The 27,249-nt window shown below is 33.6% G+C and overlaps 1 protein-coding gene across 2 annotated transcripts; it reads left to right on the top strand.

Annotated features, from left to right (window-relative positions):
* Positions 1-148: 148 nt before the first annotated feature.
* On the top strand, positions 149-26,435 carry LOC132754981 (mediator of RNA polymerase II transcription subunit 6-like). Of its 2 annotated transcripts, none has more exons than XM_060745746.1 (8): positions 149-258; positions 1,541-1,700; positions 2,220-2,311; positions 3,411-3,493; positions 4,068-4,107; positions 6,406-6,474; positions 22,041-22,175; positions 24,216-26,435. In XM_060745746.1, the coding sequence occupies exons 1-8, from the start codon at positions 243-245 to the stop codon at positions 24,335-24,337; spliced, it is 717 nt and encodes a 238-aa protein (XP_060601729.1). In that variant the 5' UTR covers positions 149-242; the 3' UTR covers positions 24,338-26,435. The 2 variants fall into 2 exon arrangements, with proteins under 2 accessions (XP_060601729.1, XP_060601728.1); XM_060745745.1 differs by lacking the exon at positions 149-258 and adding an exon at positions 550-583.
* The last annotated feature ends 814 nt before the right edge of the window (positions 26,436-27,249 follow it).

The raw sequence follows: 27,249 nt of genomic DNA, 5'->3' as shown, positions 1-27,249 counted from the left end.
TTTATATTTACATTCAAGTAACTGTTCAAAATATACATATATTTAAGCACCACATTGTTATTTCTTTTCCCGCATCAAAAATTTTTTAATTGCAAGATTTTTTAACAATAATTTCTGTGCACTATTAGTGTCGTATACCCTAGTAAATTGGTAAATGTCATACTTTGTATATTTTACAAGGATCCGTCTTACTGAATTTAGAATTTATTTTTTTTTACAAAATCACTGTTTACTGCATAAATATGTCAACCGATAAAGGTAAGCATCTGTCACATTGAAAATTATAATTCGCAAAGTACTTTTAATGTTATTGTCACCAAAGTTACCATATCAATGACACGAACACCCGAATTTATGCGTTAAAATTGCATTAAAATTCTTAATTTTTATTTTTGTTCTGCTTTCAAATAAAGACTAGTTCAAGTTATTCCAAAGAATCTATTATTGCTGCAGTGTCCGAAAGCGTATAGCATATTTTAATGTGAATGATATAATATATACACTGCTTTTAGGGTTTTTTCCTCTTTGTCATTTTCTAAATATAGATACATGTCATCATCAGACATGGTTTGGATGTGTCCAGGTGTGTCTTGGGATTTTACATTTTCTGTACGAAAATCTGCTGTTAGAAAATTTCAAATCTTGGTCTTGTTACTTCAGAATTAGTTAAAGACTGAGTCTGTAATCAGGTCACCACTTCAAAAAAAATGTCAGAGTGTCACTTGACACTTGTTTGAATTATTTTTTCTTCTTTTATCTCAGTCTTGTAGTTTTCTTTTTATCTATTAAAATTACATCTAATATATTTGTTTTAAAAGCTATTCTCAGACAAAACACCTATTTTGTGATCCTTTATTTGTTATCCTTTAACAATTTTTAAGGGTAGATCTTAATATACAGTTTATTACCAACATTGTATAGTTTGCGCATTGCCAGAAACCCGGAGAGGTGTGGCTGCATGACCTTGCCAAATTCCAAATGAAAACTGAGCGGGTCGGTCACCAATGACCTGGAATGTTAAGACTCAGTTGCTTTACAGCAAAAACCATCTAACCAGCTTAGAAAAGATTGCCAGATATACCATACAATAAGCATACAATACTCTGAGTAGAAAACTACTTTTAATGTCACACTAAGTAGATGACCAGACCTTAAATAGTTGACATGTAGCATAAAATAAACATGTAACTTTATTTCTATATTGGCCATTAATAAATTGTGCTATGGTGATTGATCGTATTTTATAAATCCTTAATCTACTGGTACTGTAGTCATGACTTTTATTTTCTTTATTGCTATTAATAGTGTTAGGATTAATTCTGATTCTGAAATGCTCAGCATTAATTAAATACTTGAAAATATATTTTAATGCTCTAGATAAAGCATAGTCTTATGTACCTCATTTTTAACTTAGATTTGAAATACTGGGGTCTGTTTTAATTATATGATTGACAGGCTTGAGCTACTTGATAAGATGGCTTGTTTCACCAGTACAAAATTACATGTAGATAATACAAATGAATTTTTGTTGTTATTTCAGAGCATAATTTAAGTATAACTTGGCACGATAGTGCATGGATACCTGTACTAAATGCAGGTAATGTGTTAGACTACTTCAGTGAGAGGAGTAATCCATTCTATGATAGACAATGTAACAACGAGATTATTAAAATGCAGAGGCTTAGTCAGGACCATCTTGTGTGAGTTGTCTACCCATTTTGAAAAACAAAGCTATGTTAAACAGCTTCTTATTGTAATTGCCAAAATCAAAGTACTATTTTTTTGTTAGTTTGGATCTATAAAGGTTTCAGCAGATAAGATCTATAAAACAGCTTCCTCCATTACTGTTTTGTAGGCATTAAGTACCTACATGTACACTGTATACCTATATCAATGTAAATCTGAAGAGTTGGATGTTAGTTACTTAAGTAAAATTTCTGTAATTTAAGTCAAATTTTGTATATATCATTATTATTACATGTATAGTGTTTTGACTATCATTTCAATGGTTTTTAGTTTTTGAGCTAAGCAAAGTCATGCCAGTCTTGTAACAGTTTCTTCCTTGTATAAGTTTTATTTGTCATTACTGTAGTGAATTTTTGTAGTATATTGTACATGTTCATAGCAGAGATTTTACACATAACAGTTATAAAAGCTTTTACATGTATGATATTGGACATGAATTTGAAATTAAAACACTGCTTGTTTTAATGTTTTAGGAATATGACAGGTACAGAGTATATTGTCCTTCATGTCCAAGAACCTATCTTGTATATTATACGGAAACAGTATAGACACAGTCAACAACATGGTAAGTATTTAATCCCTTTACCGGCTTATTAATTTATTTTATTTAAATGCTTTGATCTGCATTGAGTTTGGAGCTGCCGATTTGAATTTTAAGGGATTTCAATATGAAAATAAAAATTTGAGCCGCGTCACGACAAAACCAACATAATGGGTTTGCGACCAGCATGGGTCCAGACCAGCCTGCGCATCCCCGCAGTCTGATTAGGATCCATGCTGTTCGCTATCAGTTTCTGTACTTGTTATATGGTTTGTAAGCGATCAGCATGGATCCTGATGATAGATCAGACTGCGCGGATGAGCATGCTGGTCCCAAACACACTATGTTGGTTTTGTCGTGACGCGGCTCATTTGAGCTACCGACCACATAGAGCATCAGGGCCGGCAAAATCTGATTTTGACTTGTCTGTTTTAACCTGAAGCATTTCTTTACTTGTCTGTATGATATTCATAAAGTAGATTCTGGAAAAAGTCACTTGTCCATACAGACTGTGGGATAACCTTGGCAATACAGACAATTAATTTTGCAGCTCCTTGAGTCTGGTTACATTGCACTGATATGCAGGCTGGCCCGGCAGTTGAGTGGTGACAAAGTTGATCAGTCTGTTTCAAGCAGGTTAAGAATTAATATCAGGTTGACATCATTTAGTCTGAAATGGCCCTTTAATTTCATAACAATCCGAATTGATTGAAGAAACATTGTACCTACCCACTGTTATATTACTAAATTTCATTACTTTTGATTTCCAATTTAAATCAGTAACTATTGTTAATGACTGCTAAAGTCCTTTATTTTAGCATGACTATACAAAATAGATGTAGCAACTGTCTTGTTAGTTTTGGCAATGACATCAATGTATTTCTTTTTTAAAAGCTTTTGCCAAAACTCATATACATGTAATTATGTTTTTAAAAATATTGAAGAAAAGAAGGTCTACCATACGTTTTTACTCAGGTTGGTAAGGTGTAAACTTGATTTTGGTCATATCTTATTAACCACTGACGGTATTCTCTTGAAAATTTTGCACATATCTTTTAAATATTAACAGTTTAACAGAAATGTTGAAAATATTGTAGTATTAACATGATTCATTGTTTTTCAGTGACACCACAAGTTGACTATTACATTATAGCAGGCACTGTGTACCAGGCCCCGGATCTAGGCTCTGTCTTAAACTGCAGACTGGTAAGTTGAGTACCAGAGCTGTCATTTAATTATTACTACTTACTCTACTTATAAGAAGAAAATAAATTTCACAGCTGATTCATGAACATACCTATCTGAAGTATTTTAAAACTTGAAAAATAGATAAATATTGAGTTTGTTTTAGCAATGCAAGGCAGCATAACATGTGGATTGCCGTAGATTGTTAACGCAAAAAACAAAAAAAACATAAGGATGCATTTAAAAACAAGGCCAGCTGTGCAAGAGGTTTAAGATAGTCTATGGACATATGTAAATGTTGATGCAGGAAAAAAGTTGATATCATGTGCTGCCTGCTCGTGCATTGTATCTGCCTGCTCGTGCATTGTATCCAATGAAAGGAATTAAGGTCTTGTTCCATAATTAGATTTGGAAATATCACATAGGAAATTATAGTTAAGTTCAAAATCCAAGTATAGTTAAAATTCGAGAAACATAAATGATTGAAATATGTCTGGTCACAGCAACTAACTTCAATATGGATATCTGTATGTTGTAATTTCTTGTTATGATTGTAAAATTTAAATGATTTTGTTTATTTCGGTTTTATTTACAGGTTAACTCAGTGCATAATTTACAATCAGCATTTGAAGAAGGTATGCATGAATTATTGAATATTTAGTAGTTCTGTGCCTGCTTATCGGAAATACCAATGTTGTTTCTAATTATAGATACCACCCATGCGTTTCTAAATAAAGAAGGGCTGGAATTCCATTAAAATGATCATCATGACTTAATTGAGTACCATTAATTGTTGTAATGACAATCTCATTGTCTTCATTATAATCTTAATGAGAGTATTATTATACAAGTACGGGCAATATGATATTTATAAGGAAGGAGTATTGAATCATAGCTATTAATTGTGAATTTCACTCCTTTTTCTCAATTTTTAGAAGTTCAATAATAGCTTGATATATGAAGTTTTACACTTTGGGAATAACTGGTGTAGAAAATAAACTTTTTAGCTCACCTGTCACAAAGTGACAGGGTGAGCTTTTGTGATCGCTTTTCGTCCGGCGTCCGTAAACTTTTACTTTAAATGACATCTCCTCATAAACCACTAAGCCAATTTCATCCAAACTTCACAGATAGCTCCTTTGGTGGTCACCTTTGAAAATTGTTCAAAGAATTTAATTCCATGCAGAACTCTGGTTGCCATGGCAACCAAAAGAAAAAACTTTAAATATCTTCTTCTAAAAAAAACAAAGAGCTAGAGCTTAGATATTTGGCATGAAACATCTCCTAGCGAGTGTCTAATAAGATTGTTCAAATAAAAGCCCTGGGGTCAAAATTGGCCCCACCCTATGGGGTCATTGATTTTCCCTATATGCATATAGTAAAAACATAAAAATTCTTCTTTTAAAGAACCCAAAGAGCTAGAGCTAAGATATTTAGCATGAAACATGTTCTAATGGATGTCTACCAAGTTTGTTCAAATAAGAGCCCTGGGGTCAAAATTGGCCCCATCCGGGGGGTCATTGATTTTCCTTATATGTGTATAGCAAAAACTTAAAAAATCTTCTTTGAAAAAAACTCAAATAGCTAGAGTTTAGATATTAAGCACGAAGCATCTTCTAGTGAGTGTCTACAAAGTTTGTTCAAATAAAAGCCCATGGGTCAAAATTTGCCCCGCCCCAGGGGACATTTATTTTCCTTATATGTGTATAGCAAAAACTTGAAAATCTTCTTTGAAAAAACCCAAATAGCTAGAGTTTAGATATTAAGCATGAAACATCTTCTAGTAAGTGTCTACAAAGTTTGTTCAAATAAAAGCCCTTGGGTCAAAATTTGCCCCACCCCGGGGGTCATTGATTTTCCTTATATGTGTATAGCAAAAACTTAAAAATCTTCTTTGAAAAAACCCAAATAGCTAGAGTTCAGATATTAAGCATGAAACATTTTCTAGTAAGTGTCTACAAAGATTGTTCAAATAAAAGCCCTTGGGTCCAAACTGGCCCTGCCCCAGGTGTGTCATTGTTTTTAACTATAATTATGTGTAAAGAAAAAACTTGACCAGCTAGACCTTGGATGTTTAGCATGAAACATCTTTTAATGGGTGTCTACCAAGTTTGTTCAAATAAAAGCCCTGGGGTTTAAACTAGCCCCGCTACGGGAACCTATATATAGGTGAGCGACTTCAGGTCCATCATGGCCCTCTTGTTTAGATGTACTGAAATTTAGATTTGAAAAAGGAATGAAATATACACAAATATACATTAAGATATAAACATGTATATATAATAAATGACAAACAACATTACAAATAACATTTCAAAATGAATATTAGGAAACTCCCATTCACCATGTGTTTTCTATATTTAGAAAGCTTCAGGTTTTTTTCTTCCAAGGGGAAAACCCAAAAAGTTTGGACAAATAATACTATGCATGTAAGATATCAATTATGTAATGGTTAAAGCATTATAAGTAAAAATAAAACAATTTGAGTAGCTTACAGGAGAGAAGGCAGTGACTTACTTATGCTATTTAAAGCATTAAATATGTTATGCCCCAACCTTGGGGTAAGGATGGGTCTTGTCCTTACACCACACTGTCTGTCCAGTCAAAACTGTGGAAGGTGATCATCTGTGGTCTATTGACACTTTTATAGTTCTTGTCTAAGGCTGTCAAGTCAATGGGTATAATAATTACACAGTGTTAGAATAACTCCGGTAATATACCACTAAAACAATAGTTGTGTCTTTTTAACCATTAATAATCATGCATTATGTATACCAGTATTTATTTGATACAAATAAAACCATAATGAAATTCATAATTGATCCGGTAATATTAGAGCTTTTAAAATTGATCTTGATCCTGATCCTTAAATCGTAACCATAGCCAGGGTTTTAGCTCAAATGTATAATAATGAAATTTGTTTTTCTTTCCAGCCCAGTCATTCTCAAGGTACCATCCATCGAAAGGTTATTGGTGGGATTTTAACCAACAAGACCATTCTGGTTAGTTTATAAAATTTGACTTCATCCTTCCTAATTTGTTAAATGGATTTGACCAGGTATGGATTCAAATTGAACTTTTGTTAATATACAAAACTTCAATGACTGCTTTAATTCTAGATTCAGCAGCTGAAAGTGTCACATCTGGTCAAGCATCATAGATCAAGTAGATTCGAAATATGAAATCCATAAAAGTTTTCAGTCCCCAGTGTATATAACCATGTTACAATAACAACACCAACATTTTTATGCACTGCCCACAAAAATAAAAAAATGTATTTATAGAAAAGTAGCATATGATTTATTTGCTTAGTGTGTGAAAAGCATCAACTTAAGCTACATTCACTCAGATATTATATTGGAATATAACTTTGATGAATTGTGTTGTCAAGTTAAATTCTAGTCATATATTACAAAATGCTGACATTGTGAAGGTCATATGTCAACTTTCAAGATTTACTGGTGGAGGAAGACCTCAGGTGCCCTTTTTAAGGGTCAAAAAATATTTTTCAGAGTCACTCCTCCTGCAGAACTAGAAGCTTCTAAATCCTATGTGCAGGCAACATTTTTCTACTCGTCCTGCATCGAGTTCTCTTAAATTCTACTAATAATTATAAGCAAAAGAGTGGAATTTTCGATTTCTACTTTTGTGAATTAATTCAGGCAGGAGAAAGGCATCAGAGCAGAACCACTGACCCTCTGTTAACTAGCAGAAGCTTACGCACATGAAAAATTCCAAAGTCATTTACACTTACTGCAGCTGTTCTATAAGTGATGCTCTTGTGGAAGAAACAATGTTGTCAGACTACCCATTTTGTGTTACTTATTTATAAAAAGCAGACCATTTACCTAAAATACAACAGGTTTATATGGGCTATTGTCAAGAGCAAGTGATGGTAACAAGAGACCTAAGGTCATCAGTAAAGCCAAGCCATTATGAGACTCTGTAATTTGACCACTAAATACTGTTATTTTGATTTATGAAATATATATGTACCCTTAACAAATTAAATTTAAAGAAATACATGTGCATTGTACAGATTGACTTGTCGATAGTCATGACGTTTTAGTGTTGTTTTATTTTTCTGGTCTTGAGGGACCATTGACTTTAGATTAGGATTATTAAGGATTGAATACTGCTTAGCAAAAGAGTAGTGTTAAGTATTGCATACCGCTTAAGTTGTAGCTAGGGCACATCAAAGATGTTGCTGTTTAACAGTTCAAAAAAAGGTTTTTGGTTTTCATTGCTCAAGAGGGGTCTTCCCTCCTAAGAATGTTTTCAAGAAACTTAGTAAAAAAAGGTTAGCATTGGAATTGAGTGTTTTATCATATATCACTGAAATTCTGTAGCATTTTAGGATTGAATAAAAAAAAAAGAGAAATAAACAACCTTGGCCAAGTTGTGTCATTGAATCAGTGGAGCCGGACTGTTTTATGTTAAAAATTCCACCAAAGAATTTGGATTCTTTTATGCTCAGTAAGCTATCTAACAATAGGTTGGTATTTTACCAAGCAGTTTCTTTTGTCTGATAACAATAGGTTGGTAGGTTTACCAAGCAGCATTATGTCTGAAACAATACATGAAGGGGTTATTTCTCGACACCGGTCAAACTGGAAAGGTGACTGTGAGACCTTATACCAAACCAAATTAGTACAATATTGAGAACAATATGCTATTATTATTTAACTCTTAGTTTGTTTGTCGCAACTAATATTACCCATGCCACCAGTGAAACCCAAAGACAGCTGGGACATCCCTCGGGCTGATTTATGGGCTCACTGTTTTCATTTAGTCATTTTTTTTTGAAATTTCTTTAAAAAAGATAAATGGTTTTGTCCACATTTTCACAAGATACACAAGTTCATTTAAGATTTTTATTGCAGTAAGATTATTTTTAACTCGCATTTGTGAAATAAATTAGACAGGAGGCTACCTCCTATGAAGGTGTGATAAAACGTAAATTTATCAAAGTTCTTATCATATGAAGGTTGTGGGTTCAAATCCTTGAGCACTCAATATCATTAGTCTGAGTACAAGAGCCTGTGAAAAATATTGATATGGACACTCAAAACATGTATCCTGTATACCCCCCTATGCACTGTAATAACTCTTGAGATGTTCTGAATATTAGCAAACATTTTTGTTCCATGCATCATATTTTACCCGTAAAATAACTTGGAAAATTTCCCTCATAAATCCAAGGGCATCAAGGAAAGACAGGGAAGTTTCCAACAGATAATGTTTTCAAATCCAATACATACATGCAGATAATTATTTAGTCGTTCTTTTTATTTTATTTCTTTTATTTTACACACTTTTTTGGCACTGTTAAACCAAATGTTCCCCCTTCCATTGAATATCTCTTACAAAAGACAGAATTACTGTTTTAGGCTTGCATGCTTTTTTTTTGTTGAAGAAATTTAAATGGCTTTTTTGTTCAAAGTAAAACTAGGTTATTATACATGTTATGTAAGGAACTATGACGTGGTTGGGGAAATTTAAATGAAATAATCGTTCAACAATTTTGCTGTAAACATTTAATTTTATATTTTACGTTGCGTACACTATAGTAAATTAAATGCAAAGATATAAAGTATAAGGGTATGTTTACTCTTTTATTATGTAACAAAACATTTAAATCTGTGTTAAGGTAGAATGATTTTAAGGTGCACGCGTGTTATTTGTCTTGAAATTGAATGATTTGTAAATGCTTAGGCAGCATGCATGAAAAACATTTTAATTTTATTACTTTCATATATGAGTAATAAATGTAGTATGTTTTACTGACCAGGCTTTTCCAAATATTTGTTGACTCAGGTTGTAAAATTCATGATGATGTGTAAGCCAAAAAATGATTTTAAAGTATATTTACTAGTTCAAAACTGTTTAGCGATGACCCTCTGGCTCTTAATTAGTCATGGGACAGAAGCAATAAAAAAATACTACTGCCAAATTGCTTAAGAAAAAATAAAGAAGTAATTAACATGTAAAGGGGTTTTATCATTTTACAAGAAGTGTGAAATAAGGCATGGAATTATTTTAATGATGACCTAGTTTATGTATCTTAGATGCATAGTTTTTCATAAATAAGTGTATCATAGATAATTCAATAACGTATTTTAGGTATGGTTCAAATTGCATGGTTTGCAGGTTTTACACTGAATATCATTGCGTGGGTGGGTGGGAATTTTTTAATTCCATTCACATGCATTGACGTGTAGCATATAAATAAACTTTGATAATTTTTGCTGACATACAACAATTGTTAAAATTGGCAGTTTGCTGTTAAACTTGTCATGGTCTCATTACGCAGGTTTAAGTAGAATCCTGGATGACTTGGAACATATATCAGCACCTAGGTGCAGTAACAGATTAAGTCCTTTTGAATTTTAACGATATATTGTATTTCTGTGTAAATTCATATTTAAAATTGTTGATATTTCTGAAGTTATATACTGATCAAAGCACACGTAAATGGCTTCCATAGCTAGAATAAAGTATTTCTACACTTTAATTTCATACAATATTGGGCACATACCACTTCATGACTTACCACAGGCTTCATCATAGCTGCAGTTTGTATTAACATGTTTAAATGCTGCATTCAACCCTAAGCCTACCACAGCAACTGCTTCTGCCCATGCAATCAGGGCAGACCAAGATCAGCTGGCACATCCATGCCGTCTAATCATAGTCTGCACTGTTCGCTCAATGCTGTTCTGACAGTACTTATTTTGAAATTTTCCCTAAAAATGATAAATGGTTTTGTCAGGAATGAAAGCTGGACTGGTCCATTTTAGATAATTAGGATAGTAAGGGTTAAAATAAAAAGGAAAAAGATCTGACACTGATCATTATTCAGTATCAATTGGTTTGTATCATTTGAATGGGAGCATTAAAAAAATTTGCTTGATTGATAGTTCAGGACTTTTTTCCATTCTATACCAGGGGTCATTTAAGGGTGGCTTCTCAAAACAAAAATTCCCTGAAATTGTGCAGTTTTCCACAATAATTGAATTTACATCAAGTTTTTTCTTCCCCTTTTGCAAATATTCTGTATATTTTTTCTGCCAAAATTAAGTGCAGGGTTGCATCACCAATCTATGAAAAAAGCCCTGCTGTTTATAAAATATCACAAAAATTATGTTTTGTTTACTATTATTACCCCACTTAGAGACGAAAGCGGAAATTCTTCCGTAGTTGTCACCTAATGCGAAAGAACTTGTACAATGTTTATGAAATATCAGAACCAAATTGAATTTATTTGTCAAATTATGATATTCTTTGCAAGTGAACAAAACAGCTTTTTGTTGTGCCTTTTTTTTTAAGTTGACATACGAAACTGAAATTTAGTAACACTGTGTGATTGTTTTGTATGATAATGATAAACAGGTTATGTAATACTGGGTGCGATTGGCTGAAAATTTAGGAAGCAGTTCAGTATATCTGAAACTTAAATACAACAGACAATGCATTAAAGGAATCTGAAAGGGCATGTTTCTCCATAGGTTACTCATATGTGTTTCATGACACTTGATCCACTTACAGTTGGAAAAATAAAACAACAAAACAAATCCATCAAATAGTTTACCTACTGCATGAAAGTAACATGTATCTATAAAGATGACACACTTACAATTTACCCTTATTGTTTCTCTGTATATAGGCTTATGAAAGGTCTGTGGTTCTGCTCATATGTCTGATTGTGCCAGGGAGGAATGTGTTGAAGGTCTCTCTTTGCCAGGAGTGCTCCGAGAGGCTGTACAAAAGTGACATTATGCTCATTTGTCAAGCTGAATGAGTAAATATACTTCAAGAGATTGATTATTGTAATGATTGACCAATAATTGATAATGAAAAATGTTTAGGATAAGACTTTTAAACTACTTAAATTATTTAAAGACTGCCACACTCTTTTAAAAATTGAACGTTTCAGATATATTTGGAACGATATTTATAGAAATGTCTATGGGTCACGTTAATTTTTGCTGAAATATCAGTAAAACATCAGTTTTATTTGAAGCACGTTGTTTACTCTTTAAAGATGGACTTGTCCTTTGAAACTGTCCATTATCATTTTTGGGGATAAGAAAAAAAATTTGATGTTTGGATGCCAACAATAAGCTGCAAATATTTGTATGCTCTTGTAGGAGGTGAACTGATTCAGTACATGCATATTCATCTTGAAATCTTTAAACGACCAATAAAAAATGAGCCGTATCATGACAAAACCAAAATTGTGCGTTTGTGACCAGCATGGATCCAGATCAGCCTGCGCATCCGTGCAGTCTCATCAGGATTCAAGCTGTTCCCTTACTAACTCTATTACAAGTAAAGAAACTAATAGCAAACAGCATGGATCCTGATCAGACTGCGCGGATGCACAGGCTGGGGCTGGTCTTGATCCATGCTGGTCGCAAAAGCATTATGTTGGTTTTGTCATGACACAGCTCATATAAGAAATCAAAGCCTATTACATACAATAAAAAAAAGTTAAACATTTGAAATTTAATACATAAAGTTGACAGATTGTTTTTCCTCAGCACATGTAACAGTATTGAAAATAGTTTTATTCATTTGTTTTGAAAGGCGATAGTTGTTGATGTCCTTTATTTATTTTGAAATGACAGCAAACGGTTCAGTTCAAATCTTTAGTGAGGAATAAACAAACTTTAGTCACTTTCGGAAGCTATGAAAAACAGAAAACAAAACAGCATATATAAAGTTTCCTTTTAAAAGGAAAGGCTTGCACAGTTGTGGCTTCATCCCAACATATTTATTTGTTTTTATTTTTGTAAAACGAATATTTTTGTCAAAACGATTTGAAATCTATTCTCTATTGTATTAAACTAATAAAGAAAATAATCCATCGTAAAAATACTAACGTGAAGATCTATCATACTGAAAGGAAACAAGTGTGCACATTTCATTTAATTAATAAGCATGTTCCCAGATACGATGCGCTTTCTATAAATCATCACGTGGTAAGGTTAATGATATGCATGGGCTATTTTTAGATTACCTCACCAAGTTCAGTAGATCTAAATATAACTCGATCATGCACTGTGTGATTTGGACCACCCTTTGAAGACGGAATACTACTACAGTCAACATCCTCTATTGTGTAAAACTAATACAGACAAAAAACAATTATAAAAGAAACTAACTTTTGCGTCTTGAAAAAGAATTGAAACGGAACAATTTCGTTTATAATTTATTACGGTTTAAATCAATAAATCAAGTAAAAATACGAATCCTATTTATATAAACAAACTGGGATTACCGAAGTAACTAAAATAGCTTAGATTTCCGTAATATTACTTCGTCTGATTCCGCAGTATGACGGAATCGCCCGAATTGTCACGATTGCAATCGGAAGTACATCGGCTATTATCATTAATCCGAAGAGTGACGGTAAAGGCCGAAAAGTTGCAATTGGCACGATCTCAGCTGGTTTCCCGTTCAATCATGCACTTATAAATGTAAGCAGAAAACCACCTAACCGGAACAGGTTTTCCAAATGAAATGGCTTGCAGCCGTGGCTGCAAGCCAATAAAAGATTGAAGTAAATAGTTACAAATAGTTAAATGTGACATAATATATGAGTAATAACTTAATAAGCAAATATCTTTGCTTCAAGAAGCATAAAGATCCGGTTTCATTTTCGAGCAATCCCATAGAAAAAACAAACTAGATTTATTATTTAAAGTGCATTGATAATATATATTTCTTCTATGTTATTTTAGTAGTTCTACTTATAAGCAGACGCTTGTCCTTGTGAGAAATGGGATTGTAAAACTGAAACTAACATCTGATACTTCTCAAAGACATTGTGATTGAAATCTTGACACTTGCTCATATCAAATATTGCAAAAAAAAATTGTTATTGTAGTGAATGGGCTTGCTATATCTGTATGACTAATCAGTTCAATCAAACCAGGTTATATAAATATTACTTCCGGTAGTAACAGTTCTATCAAACTAGGTGATATTAAAGGGACTCCACTGAGGTTTTTTTGAAATGGCCGAACTGGAATTATTTTTCTGATATTTGTATACCAATTGATGAAGGTTTGGACCTAATACTTGTATGCAAATTTTTGAGGTCATTCCCTCACCCCTTTTTTCCAGAGTAATCATTTTTAGCTCGACTATACGAAGTATATATGGAGAGCTGTTCTACTCGCCCCGGCGTCCGCGTCCAGATTTTAGATTAAAGTTTTGGTGCAGTAAAATATTTTTCACTATAACTTTGTCATTTCTTAAGGTATCAACTTCAAACTTCAAATATGTGTTCCTTATCATCAACCACATCTTATGTGACAAGGTTCATAACTCTAGCACCAATATTTTCAGATATATCTCCCCTTGAACTTAGAATTTTCCTTAAAAAATACTATTTTTTACTGTTACTTCTTTATTTCTTAAGGGATCAACCTCATACTTCAAATATATGTACCTTATCATCATCCCCATCTTATGTGACAAGGTTCATAACTCTAGCACCAATATTTTCAGATTTATCTCCCTTTCAACTTAGAATTTTTCCATAAAAAATATTATTTTTTACTGTTACTTATTTATTTCTAAAGGGATCAACTTCATACTTCAAGTATATTTACGTTATCATCATCCACATCTTATGTGACAAGGTTCATAACTCTAGCACCAATATTGCAAGAATTATCTCCCCATAAACTTAGATTTTTTTACAAAAAAATGTTATTTTTTATTATAACTTTTTTATTTTTAAAGGTATCTACCTCTAACTTCAAATACTTATTCCTTATCATCAATTACATTTTATGTGACAATGTTCATAACTCTTAAAGCAATATTTACAGATTTATCTCCCTTTGAACTTAGGATTTTCTTTAAGAAATATAATAACTTCTTTACTTTTTAAGGTATCTTCTTCAAACTTCAAATATATATTTCTTATCATTACACAAATGTTGTGTGGCAAGGTCCATAACTCTAGCATGACTATTTCTAGAATTATTCCCCTTGATCTTGAAATTTATGTTAACAAATGTTATTTTTTTACTATAACTTAATACATAATTATACATAATTGATTTTTCTTTCATAGTTTTGTCCTCCTTACTGCGTCCAGTATTTTATTAGTCGAGCTTCGCTGTCTCCTGTGACAGCTCTTGTTGTTGTTCAATATGACTTACAAATGACAAGTGTTGCAATGCTTTTCTCTCAAAATCCAGCTATGAATGACACTAAAATCAATTTTGAATTTAATTCTGAGTATTTTCTTTGTTATTCTTTGCAGAGTTTTCCATTTCAAGGGATTCTCTTGATATTGGTAAAATTTTCAAATTTTATGTTTTGAGGCATTTGGACCTCAGTGGGGTTCCTTTAACGTTAATACATAATATTATTATATATATGACTCAGTTCATACTAGATAATATTAGAAGAAATCAATTTCCAAGTCAACCCTACCTAAATCTCAGCGTACCAATTTATTGTATAATAGTCCAGGTATGCATTCAGTTGCTGTAATCTGATAGGAACAGATATAGTTGTTATGTTGACTCAAATTTAAACATTTACAGTACCTTCAAGTTTAAATGTTTTGCTGATAACACATGATTACAGTGAATTTTGTGTCATATAATGCAAATAATTATGTAAGTTTAAATATCTTGATTCATTGGTATCACTTAAAAAGATAAAACATAATTAACCCTTACCACACTTTAAATAACTTCAGTAGTCTTGTCCATCTTTCAATATGAACAATACCATTTATTATTTTTAAGAAAATTTTCAAAATAATTATGTACCAACTGAAAAGTGTAGACCATGACCATAATGCATGTCATTGTGACAACCTTTCATTGATTATATAAAACAGAGTAACCTCCAAATAAAGACCACTTGTCTATAAAGGTTCAGTCTTTCCTTGGAATGGTCATTGTTCACAGGTTTGACTGTATCAAGTCTTAAAGGGACTCCACTGAGGTTTTTTGTCATCTGAGGTCTAGAAATAATTTTTCAAGACTAATGTTCCATTTGATGTAGGTCTAGACCAATAGCTTGTATGCAAAATTTCAGATCATTTGCCAGAAGGATTATTATGCCCCCATTTCGAAGAAAAGGGGGTATATTGCTTTGCACTTGTCGGTCCGTCGGTCCGTAGACCAAATGGTTTCCGAGTGATAACTAAAGAACCCTTAGGCCTAGGAACTTCAAACTTGGTATGGTGATTGGTCATGACCAGTAGATGACCCCTATTGATTTTGGGGTCAAGGGGTCAAAGGTCAAGGTCACATTGACCTTGAAAGCAAAAACGGTTTCCGATCAATAACTAAAGAACCTTAAGGCCTAGGAACTTCAAACTTGGTATGGTGATTGGTCATGATCAGTAGATGACCCCTATTGATTTTGGGGTCAAGGGGTCAAGGTCACATTGACCTTGTAGGTAAAAACGGTTTCCAATCAATAACTAAAGGACCTTAAGGCCTAGGAACTTCAAACTTGGTATGGTGATTGGTCATGACCAATCAGATGACCCCTATTGATTTTGGGGTTAAGGGGTCAAAGGTCAAGGTCACATTGACCTTGTAGGTAAAAACAGTTTCCGACCAATAATGAAAGAACCCTTAGGCCTAGGGACTTCAAACTTGAGATGGTGATTTGTCATGATCAGTAGAGACCCCTATTGATTTTGGGGTCAAGGGGTCAAAGGTCAAGGTCACATTGATTCTGTTAAATTTGGTTGCAGCAAAAATTCCTTCCTTTACTGCCATCTACACATTAAGGTTGTTCATCCCTGGAAGTTAAAGAAAAATCTGCCATCTGGTTTAAGAGGAGTTGCATTCACAAAATTTCTACATAGTATATAGTGAAAAAATCAACAAAGGGCCATAATTCTGTTAAATTTGGTCGCAGCAAAAATTCCTTCCCTTACTACCATCTACACAATAAGGTTGTTCATCCCTGAAAGTTTAAGCAAAATCTGCCATCCGGTTTAAGAGGAGTTGCGTTCACAAAATTTCTACATAGTATATAGTGAAAAAATCAACAAAGGGCCATAATTCTGTTAAATTTGGTCGCAGCAAAAATTCCTTCCTTTACTACCATCTACACATTAAGGTTGTTCATCCCTGGAAGTTTAAGCAAAATCTGCCATCTGGTTTAAGAGGAGGTGCGTTCACAAGATTTCGGGACATACGGACAGACGGACGGACGGACAGACGTACGGACACTCGGACGGACAAGTGCAACGCTATATGCTCCCACTCTGTGGGGGCATAAAAATAATTTACATTGTAAAAAAATAAAAAAGAGCTCTTTTTCAAGTAAAGTCAAAATGGATTTAAAATGATCTTGTTCATTTAGTGAATAACTTTCCTCAAATAAAGAATTTGCATCAAAATAATTTTTGTCACATTTTTTCAATCTTAAAGAAGAATGAACGGATTTCATTAACTCCATTCTGTTTTAGCTAATTACATCATTTTTCCGCTTTTTTTCCCATTTTTTACAGAAACATGATAGTCTTGCAAAGACAAAGGTATAAATCCTGGGCTATCTTAATGAGACATTTCAGTAAAAATTGTGCCTGAAAAAATGTTGAAAGGGCCATTTCTTTAGCTTATCTAAATGTGACATGTAAGAAACTTGAATAGGTGTAGACACGGCCTTACAATAAACAATTGTTTATCATGTTTGAAACGGTGTCTGATGGCGACCCGGTTTCGATGTTTTTATTCGAGTATTTATTCTCAATCTTTCCCCTGAAATATTAATGTCTTCCAAACAAATAAGATGGGGTGTTTGAAACCGTTTAGCTGACAAAAATAAAAACAATATGCTTAATTAGCCAGTCCAAAATAATAATGTATTATTTTCTGTTTTTGATAAAAAAAATCTAAAACTGTTCGCACGTCCCATATCATTTTATACCTCGGCTTTGTGTTAAATACACCTTTCATAAACCGCGATATAAGGGTGTTATCGCCGAGATCTACGTTCGAAGTAATCTAAACATCTCGCTATAATATCAGTTATCCTGAGAAGTATCACTGTTGCTACAAGGGGTTTAAAGGGATCGTGTTTCCCTTCACAGACATGAAACCACAATATTGGGCACATACCACTTCATGACTTACCACAGGCTTCATCATGGCTGCAGTTTGTATTAACATGTTTAAATGCTGCATTCAACCCTAAGCCTACCACAGCGAATGCCTCCTTGGTCGAGGGGTTAGTGTCGATGACTTCTAATCCAGTTACCTCTCTGGCGTGGGTTCGATCCCCGGGAGATGCTTTGGTGTTTAGCGCGGAGGAAGGTAGTCTAGTACTGGTGTAACTCTCCAGGAACTATGGTTAGGAAACTACCCGCCTATATGACTGAAATACTGTTGAAAAAGGCGTAAAATGAAACAAACAAACAAACAAATCTGCCCATGCAATCAGTGCAGACCAAGATCAGTTTGCACATCCATGCCGTCAATGCTGTTCTGACAGTACTTATTTTGAAATTTTCCCTTAAAATGATAAATGGATTTGTCTAGAATGAAAGCTGGACTGGTCCATTTTAGATAATTAGGATTGTAAGGGTTAAGATAAAAAGGAAAAAGATCTGACACTGATCATTATTCAGTATGAATTGGTTTGTATCATTAGAAGGGGAGCATTAAAAAAATTTGCTTGATTGATTGTTCAGGACTTTTCCCCATTCTATACAAGGGGCCATTTAAGGGTGGCTCCTCAAAACATAAATATATCTCTGACATTGTGCAGTTTTCCACAATAATTGAATTAACATCAAGGTTTTTCTTCCCATTTTGCAAATATTCTTTTTATTTTTTTCCGCCAAAATTAAGTGCAGGGTTGCATCACCAATCTTTGAAAAAAGCCCTGCTGTTTATTTAATATCACAAAAATAATGTTTTGTTTACTATTATTACCCCACTTAGAGATGAAAGCAGAAATTCTTTCGTATTTGTCAACTTGTACAATGTTTATGAAATATTTCATTATTAGAACCAAATTGAATTTATTTGTCAAATTATGATATTCTTTGTGAGTGAACAAAACAGCCTTTTGTTGATCTTTCTTTTTTTAGGTTGACATACGAAACCGAAATTTAGTTATACTATAGATAACAATGTCAGATTGTTTCGTATGATATAATAAACAGGTTATGTAATACTGTGTGCAATTGGCTGAAAATTTGGGAAGCAGTTCAGTATATCTGAAACTTTAATACAACAGACAATGCATTAAAGGAATCTGAAAGGGCATGTTTCTCCATAGGTTACTCATAGGTGTTTCATGACACTTGATCGGCTTACAGTTGGAAAAATAAAACAACAAAACAAATCCATTAAATAGTTTACCTACTGCATGAAAGTTACATGTATCTATAAAGATGACACACTTACAATTTACCCTTATTGTTTCTCTGTATATAGGCTTATGAAAGGTCTGTGGTTCTGCTCATATGTCTGATTGTGCCTGTAAAAAATGCAGGGAGGAATATGCTGAAGGTCTCTCTTTGCCAGGAGTGCTCGGAGAGGCTGTACGAAAGTGACATTATGTTCATAGTCAAGTTGAATGAGTAAAATATATTTCAAGAGATTGATTATTGTAATGGTTTACCAATAATTGATAATGAAAATGTTTAGGATAAGATTTTTAAACTACTTAAATCATTAAAAGACTGCCACTCTTTTAAAAATTGAACGTTTCAGATATATTTGGAATGATATTTATAGAAATGTCCATGGGTCACATGAAGTTTTGCTGGATTATAGCAGTAAAGCATCAGTTTTATTTTAGACTGCCCAAAGCAAATATCATTAATAGAATATTTGAAGTACAGTGTTTACTCTTTAAAGATGGACTTGTCCTTTGGAACTGTCCATTATCATTTTTTGGGGATAAGAAGATAAAAGTTTGATTTTTGGATGCCAGCAATAAGCTGCAAATATTTGTATGCTCTGGCAGGAGGTGAACTGATTCAGTACATGCATATTGATCTTGAAATCTTTAAATGACCAATAAAAAATGAGCTGCATCATGACAAAACCAACGTAATGGGTTTGCAACCAGCATGGATCCAGATTAGCCTGCCCATCCCAGGATCCATGCTGTTCGCTTACCAACTCTATTACAAGTAGAGAAACTTATAACAAACAGCATGGATCCTGATCAGACTGCGGATACACAGGCTGGTCTGGATCCATGCTGGTCGCAAACGCATTACGTTGGTTTTGTAATGACACGGCTCAAATTAAGAAATCAAAGCCTATTGCATACAATAAAAAAAGTTAAACATTTGAAATTTAATACATAAAGTTGACAGATTGTTTTTCGCATGCACATTTAACAATATTGAAAATAGTTTTATTCATTAGTTTTGAAAGGCCATAATTGTTGATGTCCTTTATTTATTTTGAAATGACAGCAAACGGTTCAGTTCAAATCTTTAGTGAGGAATAAACAAACTTAAGTCACTTTCGGAAGCTATGAAAAAACAGAAAACAAAACAGCATATATAAAAGAATGAAGTAAACAGTTACAAATAGTTAAATGTCACATAATATATTAATGAGTAATAAGCAAATATCTATGCTTCAAGAAGCATTAAGATCCGGTTTCATTTTCGAGCAATCCCATAAAAAAACAAACTAGATTTATTATTTAAAGTGCATTGATAATATATATTTCTTCTATGTTATTTTGGTAGTTCAGTCTTATAAGCAGATGCTCGTCCTTGTGAGAAATGGGATTGTTAAACTGAAACTAACATCTTGAAATCTTGACGCTTGCTTATATCACATATTGCAAAAAAAATTGTTATTGTAGTAAAATGGGCTTGCTATATCTGTATGACTAATCAGTTAAATCAAACCAGGTTATATAAATATTACTTCTGGTAGTAACAGTTCCATCAAACTAGGTGATATTAAAGGGACTCCACTGAGGTTTTTTTGACATGGCCGAACTGGAAATATTTTTCTGAGATTTGTATACCAATTGATAAAGGTCTCAAACCTAAAACTTGTGTGCAAATTTTAAGGTCATTCCCTCACCCCATTATTTCCAGAATAATAATTTTTATTGTTCAATATGACTTTCAAACACAAAGTGTTGCAATGCTTTTCTCTCAAAATCCAGCTAAGAATGACACTAGAATCAATTTTGAATATAATTCTGAGTATATTTCTTTGTTATTCTTTGCAGAGTTTTCCATTTCAAGGGATTCTCTTGATATTAGTAAAATTTTCAAATTTTATGTTTTGAGGCATTTCAGTACCTCGTGGGGTTCTTTAACGTTTTAATGACACATATATATTAGTGCTATATGACAAACAACGAAAAATGTTTAAAAGCTTTCCCAATTTCAACCTCGACCCTCCCACTCTAATTAAAAGTAGTAACCAATTTATTGCATAATGGGCTGCTGGTATGCATTAAAAGTTACTTTGTATTGATGGGAACTAGATATCAGTTTGTAAATGTTGAACTAAATTTTAAACAATTAAGTACAGTTGTTTTTCTCTGCAAAGTTTTAAATGTTTTTTTTTGTTAGGCCTTTTTTTATTTACTGAAAATTTAGTTCAAATCATGGAAAAAATTATATTTTAAGATTAAAATTTAATTCATAGTTTTTCACTTATAAATTATAAAAGATAATTAACCCACATATTTTAAAAGCATAAAGACTTTCCCATTTTCAATATAGAAAAACCAAATTTATTTAATTTTTAATTTTCTTTTTTATTTTGATAGTTAATTTTAAAAAAACAGACGCCTGTGAAAAAGATCGATAACAAATTAAGACTTTGTAATTGAAATCTGACGCTTCCATTCAAATATGAAAAAAAAGATTTAAAACTTTTCTAAATAATCAGTTAAATCATAAAGGTTTAGTCTTCTTGGTAGGTCATGTTCCACAGGACTGTATCAAATCTTAAAGGAACTCCACTGAGGTTTTTTGACATCAGAGGTCTAGAAATAATTTTTCAAGACTAATGTTCCATTTGATTTAGGTCTAGACCAATAGCTTGTATGCAAAATTTCAGACCATTTGCTCACTCAGTGTTGCCAGAATGATGATTCTAATTGTGAAAAAAGACCAAAAATTGAAGAGCATTGCAACGCTTTTCCCTTAAAACGAGCTAAGAATAGCACACAATACAATTTTCTATCAATTTGTGAACATCATTCTTATTTATCTTTAATTTGTTTAATTTTCTGCTTTCAGAGCCCCAGTTTTTCTTTGTGAGGAATTAAAATTTGATGTTGACCTCAGTGGAGTTCCTTTAATTTACCCTCTGCTTAAATGATGCTTTTTATTTGCCCTGTTTGAAATATGTTCATTAAGGGATTTCTATGTCATGGTATATATCAACTAAGGGCATGGACAGGTCAGACAGTTAAACTGTATTAGGCCTTGGTAACTTTAATCTGAAAGTCAGTTAAATTGGGGAGACAATTCGGTTAAGTATGGTACGTATTCGGATTTAAGATAATTTTTGTGTATATCTATTTTTAGAAAAAAGATAAGATAATTCTTGTCCATATCTATTTTTAGAAAAAGATGAGAAGAAGAAGAAGAAAGATGAACCAGGATCTATATTTCAGAGACAGAGGGTAGATTTACTGTTAGGAGAACTTGCCAAAAAATTTCCACCAAAGTTTGTCGCACCAACTCAACCAGAGGCTAAAGGTAAATGTTCTCTGTATACATGTTTAGACAAACTCAAGAATGACAAGCTACGTTAGAAAATAAACTTCATATTGTATTACATATCGAACACCCTCAGTAAAACATTGTATAATCGAGGGTGGGTCAATATGTTATGCAATATGAAGTTTATTTTCTAATTTTAGCTCCTGATTAACTATGCTATAAACTATGCCAAGTCATCAAAGCATCTACTACTACAATGTTCAGTTAAAAAGTGAAATTTTATGGGGCCAACAGCATAAATTTTCAAAAAAATGGCACAAGTCAAGATGCATGTAAGTCTGGTAGAAAAGATTCCATACTTGCTGACAAAATCGTTCATAAAGTCTTATCATTGACAAAGACGCCTGACATTCACTTACCCAGAAAACCCATATGGGATATCACAGGGATATGATTCTGAAGAATCACTTGAAAGTTAGGAGCATAACTGCATGATGGATACCCCATTTGCTAGCACCTGACCAGTAGAAGATAGTTGCTTGAAAATGTTTCCTAAATGACAGTCGTTTTTCTAACATTATGACTGATGATGAAAGCTGGTTTCACTATTTATGCCAGTTCGCAAGTGTAACACATAAAAAAATGTTCATTGACAGTGCATTGCAAAGCCATTGACAAGTGTCAAGAAAGTGACATGGTGAGCTTTTGTGATCGCTTTTCATCCGACATCCGTACATCGTCCATCCCTAAACATTTATTTTAAACAACATCTCCGCATAAACAGCTAAGCCAATTTCATCCAAACTTTACATGAATGTTCCTTTGGAAGTCAACTTTAAATTGTTCAAGAATTTAATTCCATGCAGAACTCTAATTGCCATGTCAACCAAATGAAAAATCTTTTAAAACCAAAAGAGCTAAGGCTTAAATATTTGGCATGAAACATCATGTAGTCAGTGTTTACCAAGTTTGTTCAAATAAAATCCTTGGGGTCAAAATTGGCCCGCCCTAAGGGAGGGGGGGGGGGGTCATTGTTATTCCTGATATGTATATAGTAAAAACTTAAAAAAATCTTCTTTTAAAAAAAACCAAAGATCTAGAGTTTAGATGTTAAGCATGCAACATCTTCTAATAGGTGTCCACCAAGTTTGTTCACATGAAATCTCTAGGGTCAAAATTTGCCCCGCCCTGGGGGTCATTGATATTTCCTTATATGTTTTTTGTAAAAACTTAAAGATCTTCTTTTGAAAAACACAAATACCTACAACTTAGATATTAAGCATGAAACATCTTCTAGTTATTGTCTTATCAAGTTTGCTAAAATAAAAGCCATGGGGTCAAACTTGGCCAGCCCTAAGGGGTCATTGATTTTCATTATATGTATATAGTAAAAACAAAAAATTCATCTTTTAAAAAACCCAAAGAGCTAGAGCTTATATATGTAGCATGTACACTTTGTATTTTTGTAGGAGACAATTGTTTTGAAGTGTTGAAATAGAAAATTGTAAAATATTTTCTCTTTTGTAAGTTTATTGACAATATTGCATTACATATTGACCCACCCTTGCACAATGAGGCCTTATAGGCTTAGTGGTAATGTGATATATCTCCAAATTAATTACTAACCACTTGGTTTTGTTGGATAGAATCCTGTAATGTAAAATGATTCCAACTTTTACACTTACTGAAGGAGTATAATTTTAGCAACTTACTGGTTTGAAGAGGGAAGTAGCTTGGGTGATAGAAACACAAATCAGTATATTGTATTTTCAAAAGTCAAGACTTTGACCTTCAAATGATAAATTAACCAAAGCAAATATGATGAATTCATATGCCAAAAAAAGATAAACAGGATTTCCTTCAACTGGATGTTACTTCCTAATTTATTGCACTTCCTACTACTAGTATTATATAACCCTGTGATATTTTAGCTTTTGTCTGTATGTATTGCATGATTTAAAGTTATAAAGTTGCAGTTAAACAATTATTAACATTTTTTGTTAAATACTGTATTGTCATTGATGCAAGTCTTCCTGATTAACTATATTGTTTCATATTTTGTTGGTTGTTTTTCAGCTGAAGATGTCGTGAAAGTGGAACCAAAACAGGATGTGAAACATGAAAAACCAAGTACGGACAAACAGACAGACAGTACAGTGAAACCCCCACCAGATAAGAGACAAAAGCTTGCTAGATGATGCCTTACATTGATAACATATTGTTATTCATTAATTATATGTTTGGTGCAATATACTACTGATAAAATCCACGAGACACTATCAAAGGGAGACAACTGCTGACATATTGACATCAAAGGGAGAAAACTGCACAATTGAAACTTTCATCAAAGGGAGAAAACTGTTACTGGTTTAGTCTGTGTCCAGCAGATGGAATACTTTCTAAGTAAAAGTTATGTGATTCATCATTGAGATAGTATTGCAAGACTGCTCATTTTAAACTCGACTTTTTTTTTTTGAAGAATGGTATTGTTTCTCAAAGTTTTAGATACATGTATCAGGCATGTTACATGTATGAACTTTTCCCTAGTTGCAAACCAAAATCCAGTCTGTGTTATGTTTCTCTGCTTGGACCAAAAAATCATTTTTCTCTACCACAAAAGTTCTAGGTTTGCATAACCAAATATTGGACATTTGCGGGATTTTGCATTTGATTAGCAAAGTATTTCATATACTTGTAGGGCACTTCTATTTCACCTAAAACAAAATGGTATTATGCAATTGAGTTGTTTAAAGATATACTCTCAGACATTTCAGAAAAACTTGCTTTAAGCAGACTTTACACCAAATGTTTTGTTTTGTAATTATACCCCCGCACAACAAACTTGTAAGGGGGGTATACTGGAATCAGCTTGTCCGTCCGTCCGTCCGTCGGTTTTTTCTTGTCCGCCCAATAACTTAAGATTCCTTTGACCCTTAGTATATTTGGCATGGAGGTTAGTCATGATTAGTAGATGACCCCTATTGATTTTGAGGTCACTAGGTCAAAGGTCAAGGTCACAGTGGCCTTGACTTTAAAAAGCTTGTCCGCCCAATAACTTAAGATTCCTTTGACCTACAGTCGTCATATTTGGCGTGGAGGTTAGTCTTGATTAGTAGATGACCCCTATTAATTTTGAGGTCACCAGGTCAAAGGTCAAGGTCACAGGGGCCTTGACTTCAAAAAGCTTGTCCGCCCAATAACTTAAGATTCCTTTGACCCACAGTCTTCATATTTAACATGGAGATAAGTCATGATTAGTAGATGACCCCTATTCATTTTGAGGTCACCAGGTCAAAGGTCAAGGTCACAGGGGCCTTGACTTCAAAAAGCTTGTCCGCCCAATAACTTAAGATTCCTTTGACCCATAGTCTTCATATTTTGCATTGAGGTTAGTCATGATTAGTAGATGACCCCTTTTGATTTTGAGGTCAAGGTCACAGGGGCCTTGACTTCAAAAAGCTTGTCCGCCCAATAACTTAAGATTCCTTTGACTCACAGTCTTCATATTTGGCATTGAGGTTAGTCATGATTAGTAGATGACCCCAAGTGACTTTGAGGTCACCAGGTCAAAGGTCAAGGTCACAGGGGCCTTGACTTCAAAAAACTTGTCTGCCCAATAACTTAAGATTCCTTTGACCGACAGTCTTCATATTTGGCATGGAGGCTAGTCATGATAAGTAGATGACCCCTATTGATTTTGAGGTCACCAGGTCAAAGGTCAAGGTCACAGGGGCCTTGACTTCAAAAAGCTTGTCCGCCCAATAACTTAAGATTCCTTTGACCCATAGTCTTCATATTTGGTATTGAGGTTAGTCATGATTAGTAGATGACCCCTATTGACTTTGAGCTCACCAGGTCAAAGGTCAAGATCACAGGGGCCTTTACTTCAAAAAGCTTGTCCGCCCTATAACTTTAGATTCCTTTGACCGACAGTCTTCATATTTGGCATGGAAGCTAGTCATGATAAGTAGATGACCCCTATTGACTTTGAGGTCACCAGGTCAAAGGTCAAGGTCACAGGGGCTTTGACTTCAAAAAGCTTGTCCGCCCAATAACTTAAGATTCCTTTGACCCACAGTTTTCATATTTGGAATGGAGGTTAGTCATGATTAGTAGATGACCCCTATTGATTTTGAGGTCACCAGGTCAAAGGTCAAGGTCACAGGGACTTTGACTTCAAAAAGTTTGTCCACCCATTAACTTAAGATTCCTTTGACCCACAGTCTTCATATTTGGCATGGATGTTGATCATGACTATAAGGTGACCCCTATTGATTTTGAGGTCACTGGGTCAAAGGTCAAGGTCACAGGGACCTTGACAAAAAAAAGCTTTTCTTCTCAATTGCTAAAGAATGTCCTGTCCGCAATGTATTGATTTTGACATTTTCACATTTGAAGCATGTAGAATACATAACTTAGCAATGCACTGGCTTAGTAACCTCAGATTTGGCAGGGAGGTTGTCCTTGAGCTCTAAATGGCCACTGTTGATTCTGACAAAGTGGTATGCGGGGGTATTCAGGCCATGATAGTGGCAGTTCTAGTTTGATATTGTTTTAAGTGCAGCAGAAATGCTATTGTCTTGAATAAAAGTTAAGTGTAAAGATTTAAATCAATGTTTCTTCTATTTATAAATCAATACAGTTTGTATACAACAAAGTACAGGAACGAACCTTTCCGGTGTTTACTGTTTTATGTAAATTGGCTAACTGGTTATCCAACTGCTACACTGGGATATTACATTGTCACTGGTTGACCTGGTTTGCACAAAAGAACATGTGGTTATGTTTGTGATACTGTTTGTGAGCAATTGACCTAGCAATGAATGGGAAAAGTGTGGCTAAATGTTCCGCTACGAAAAACCGGAAAGGTCCACTGTTTGTACAATACAATACACTATATTATACAGCTTTTTCATATGTTATTTGGGAACAGTCAAACTATTGGCCTGAGGTGTAGAGGATAGTGTTTTGAACTGTTGCCCAAGGCCGAGGGCAACAGTTGAAGAGACACTATCCCCGACATTGAGGGACAAGTGTTTGACTGTTCCCACATTACATATGAAATAACTGTTTTATTACCTGATCAATAATTGTTTCATCAGTGCTTGCA

This window comes from Ruditapes philippinarum, unplaced genomic scaffold (genome assembly GCF_026571515.1).
Source record: "Ruditapes philippinarum isolate M1 unplaced genomic scaffold, ASM2657151v2 ctg5104_1_1_1_1, whole genome shotgun sequence".
Lineage (NCBI taxonomy): Eukaryota > Metazoa > Mollusca > Bivalvia > Venerida > Veneridae > Ruditapes > Ruditapes philippinarum.
Note: the sequence above shows the minus strand (reverse complement) of the source record. Positions and strands in the feature narration are given on the sequence as shown.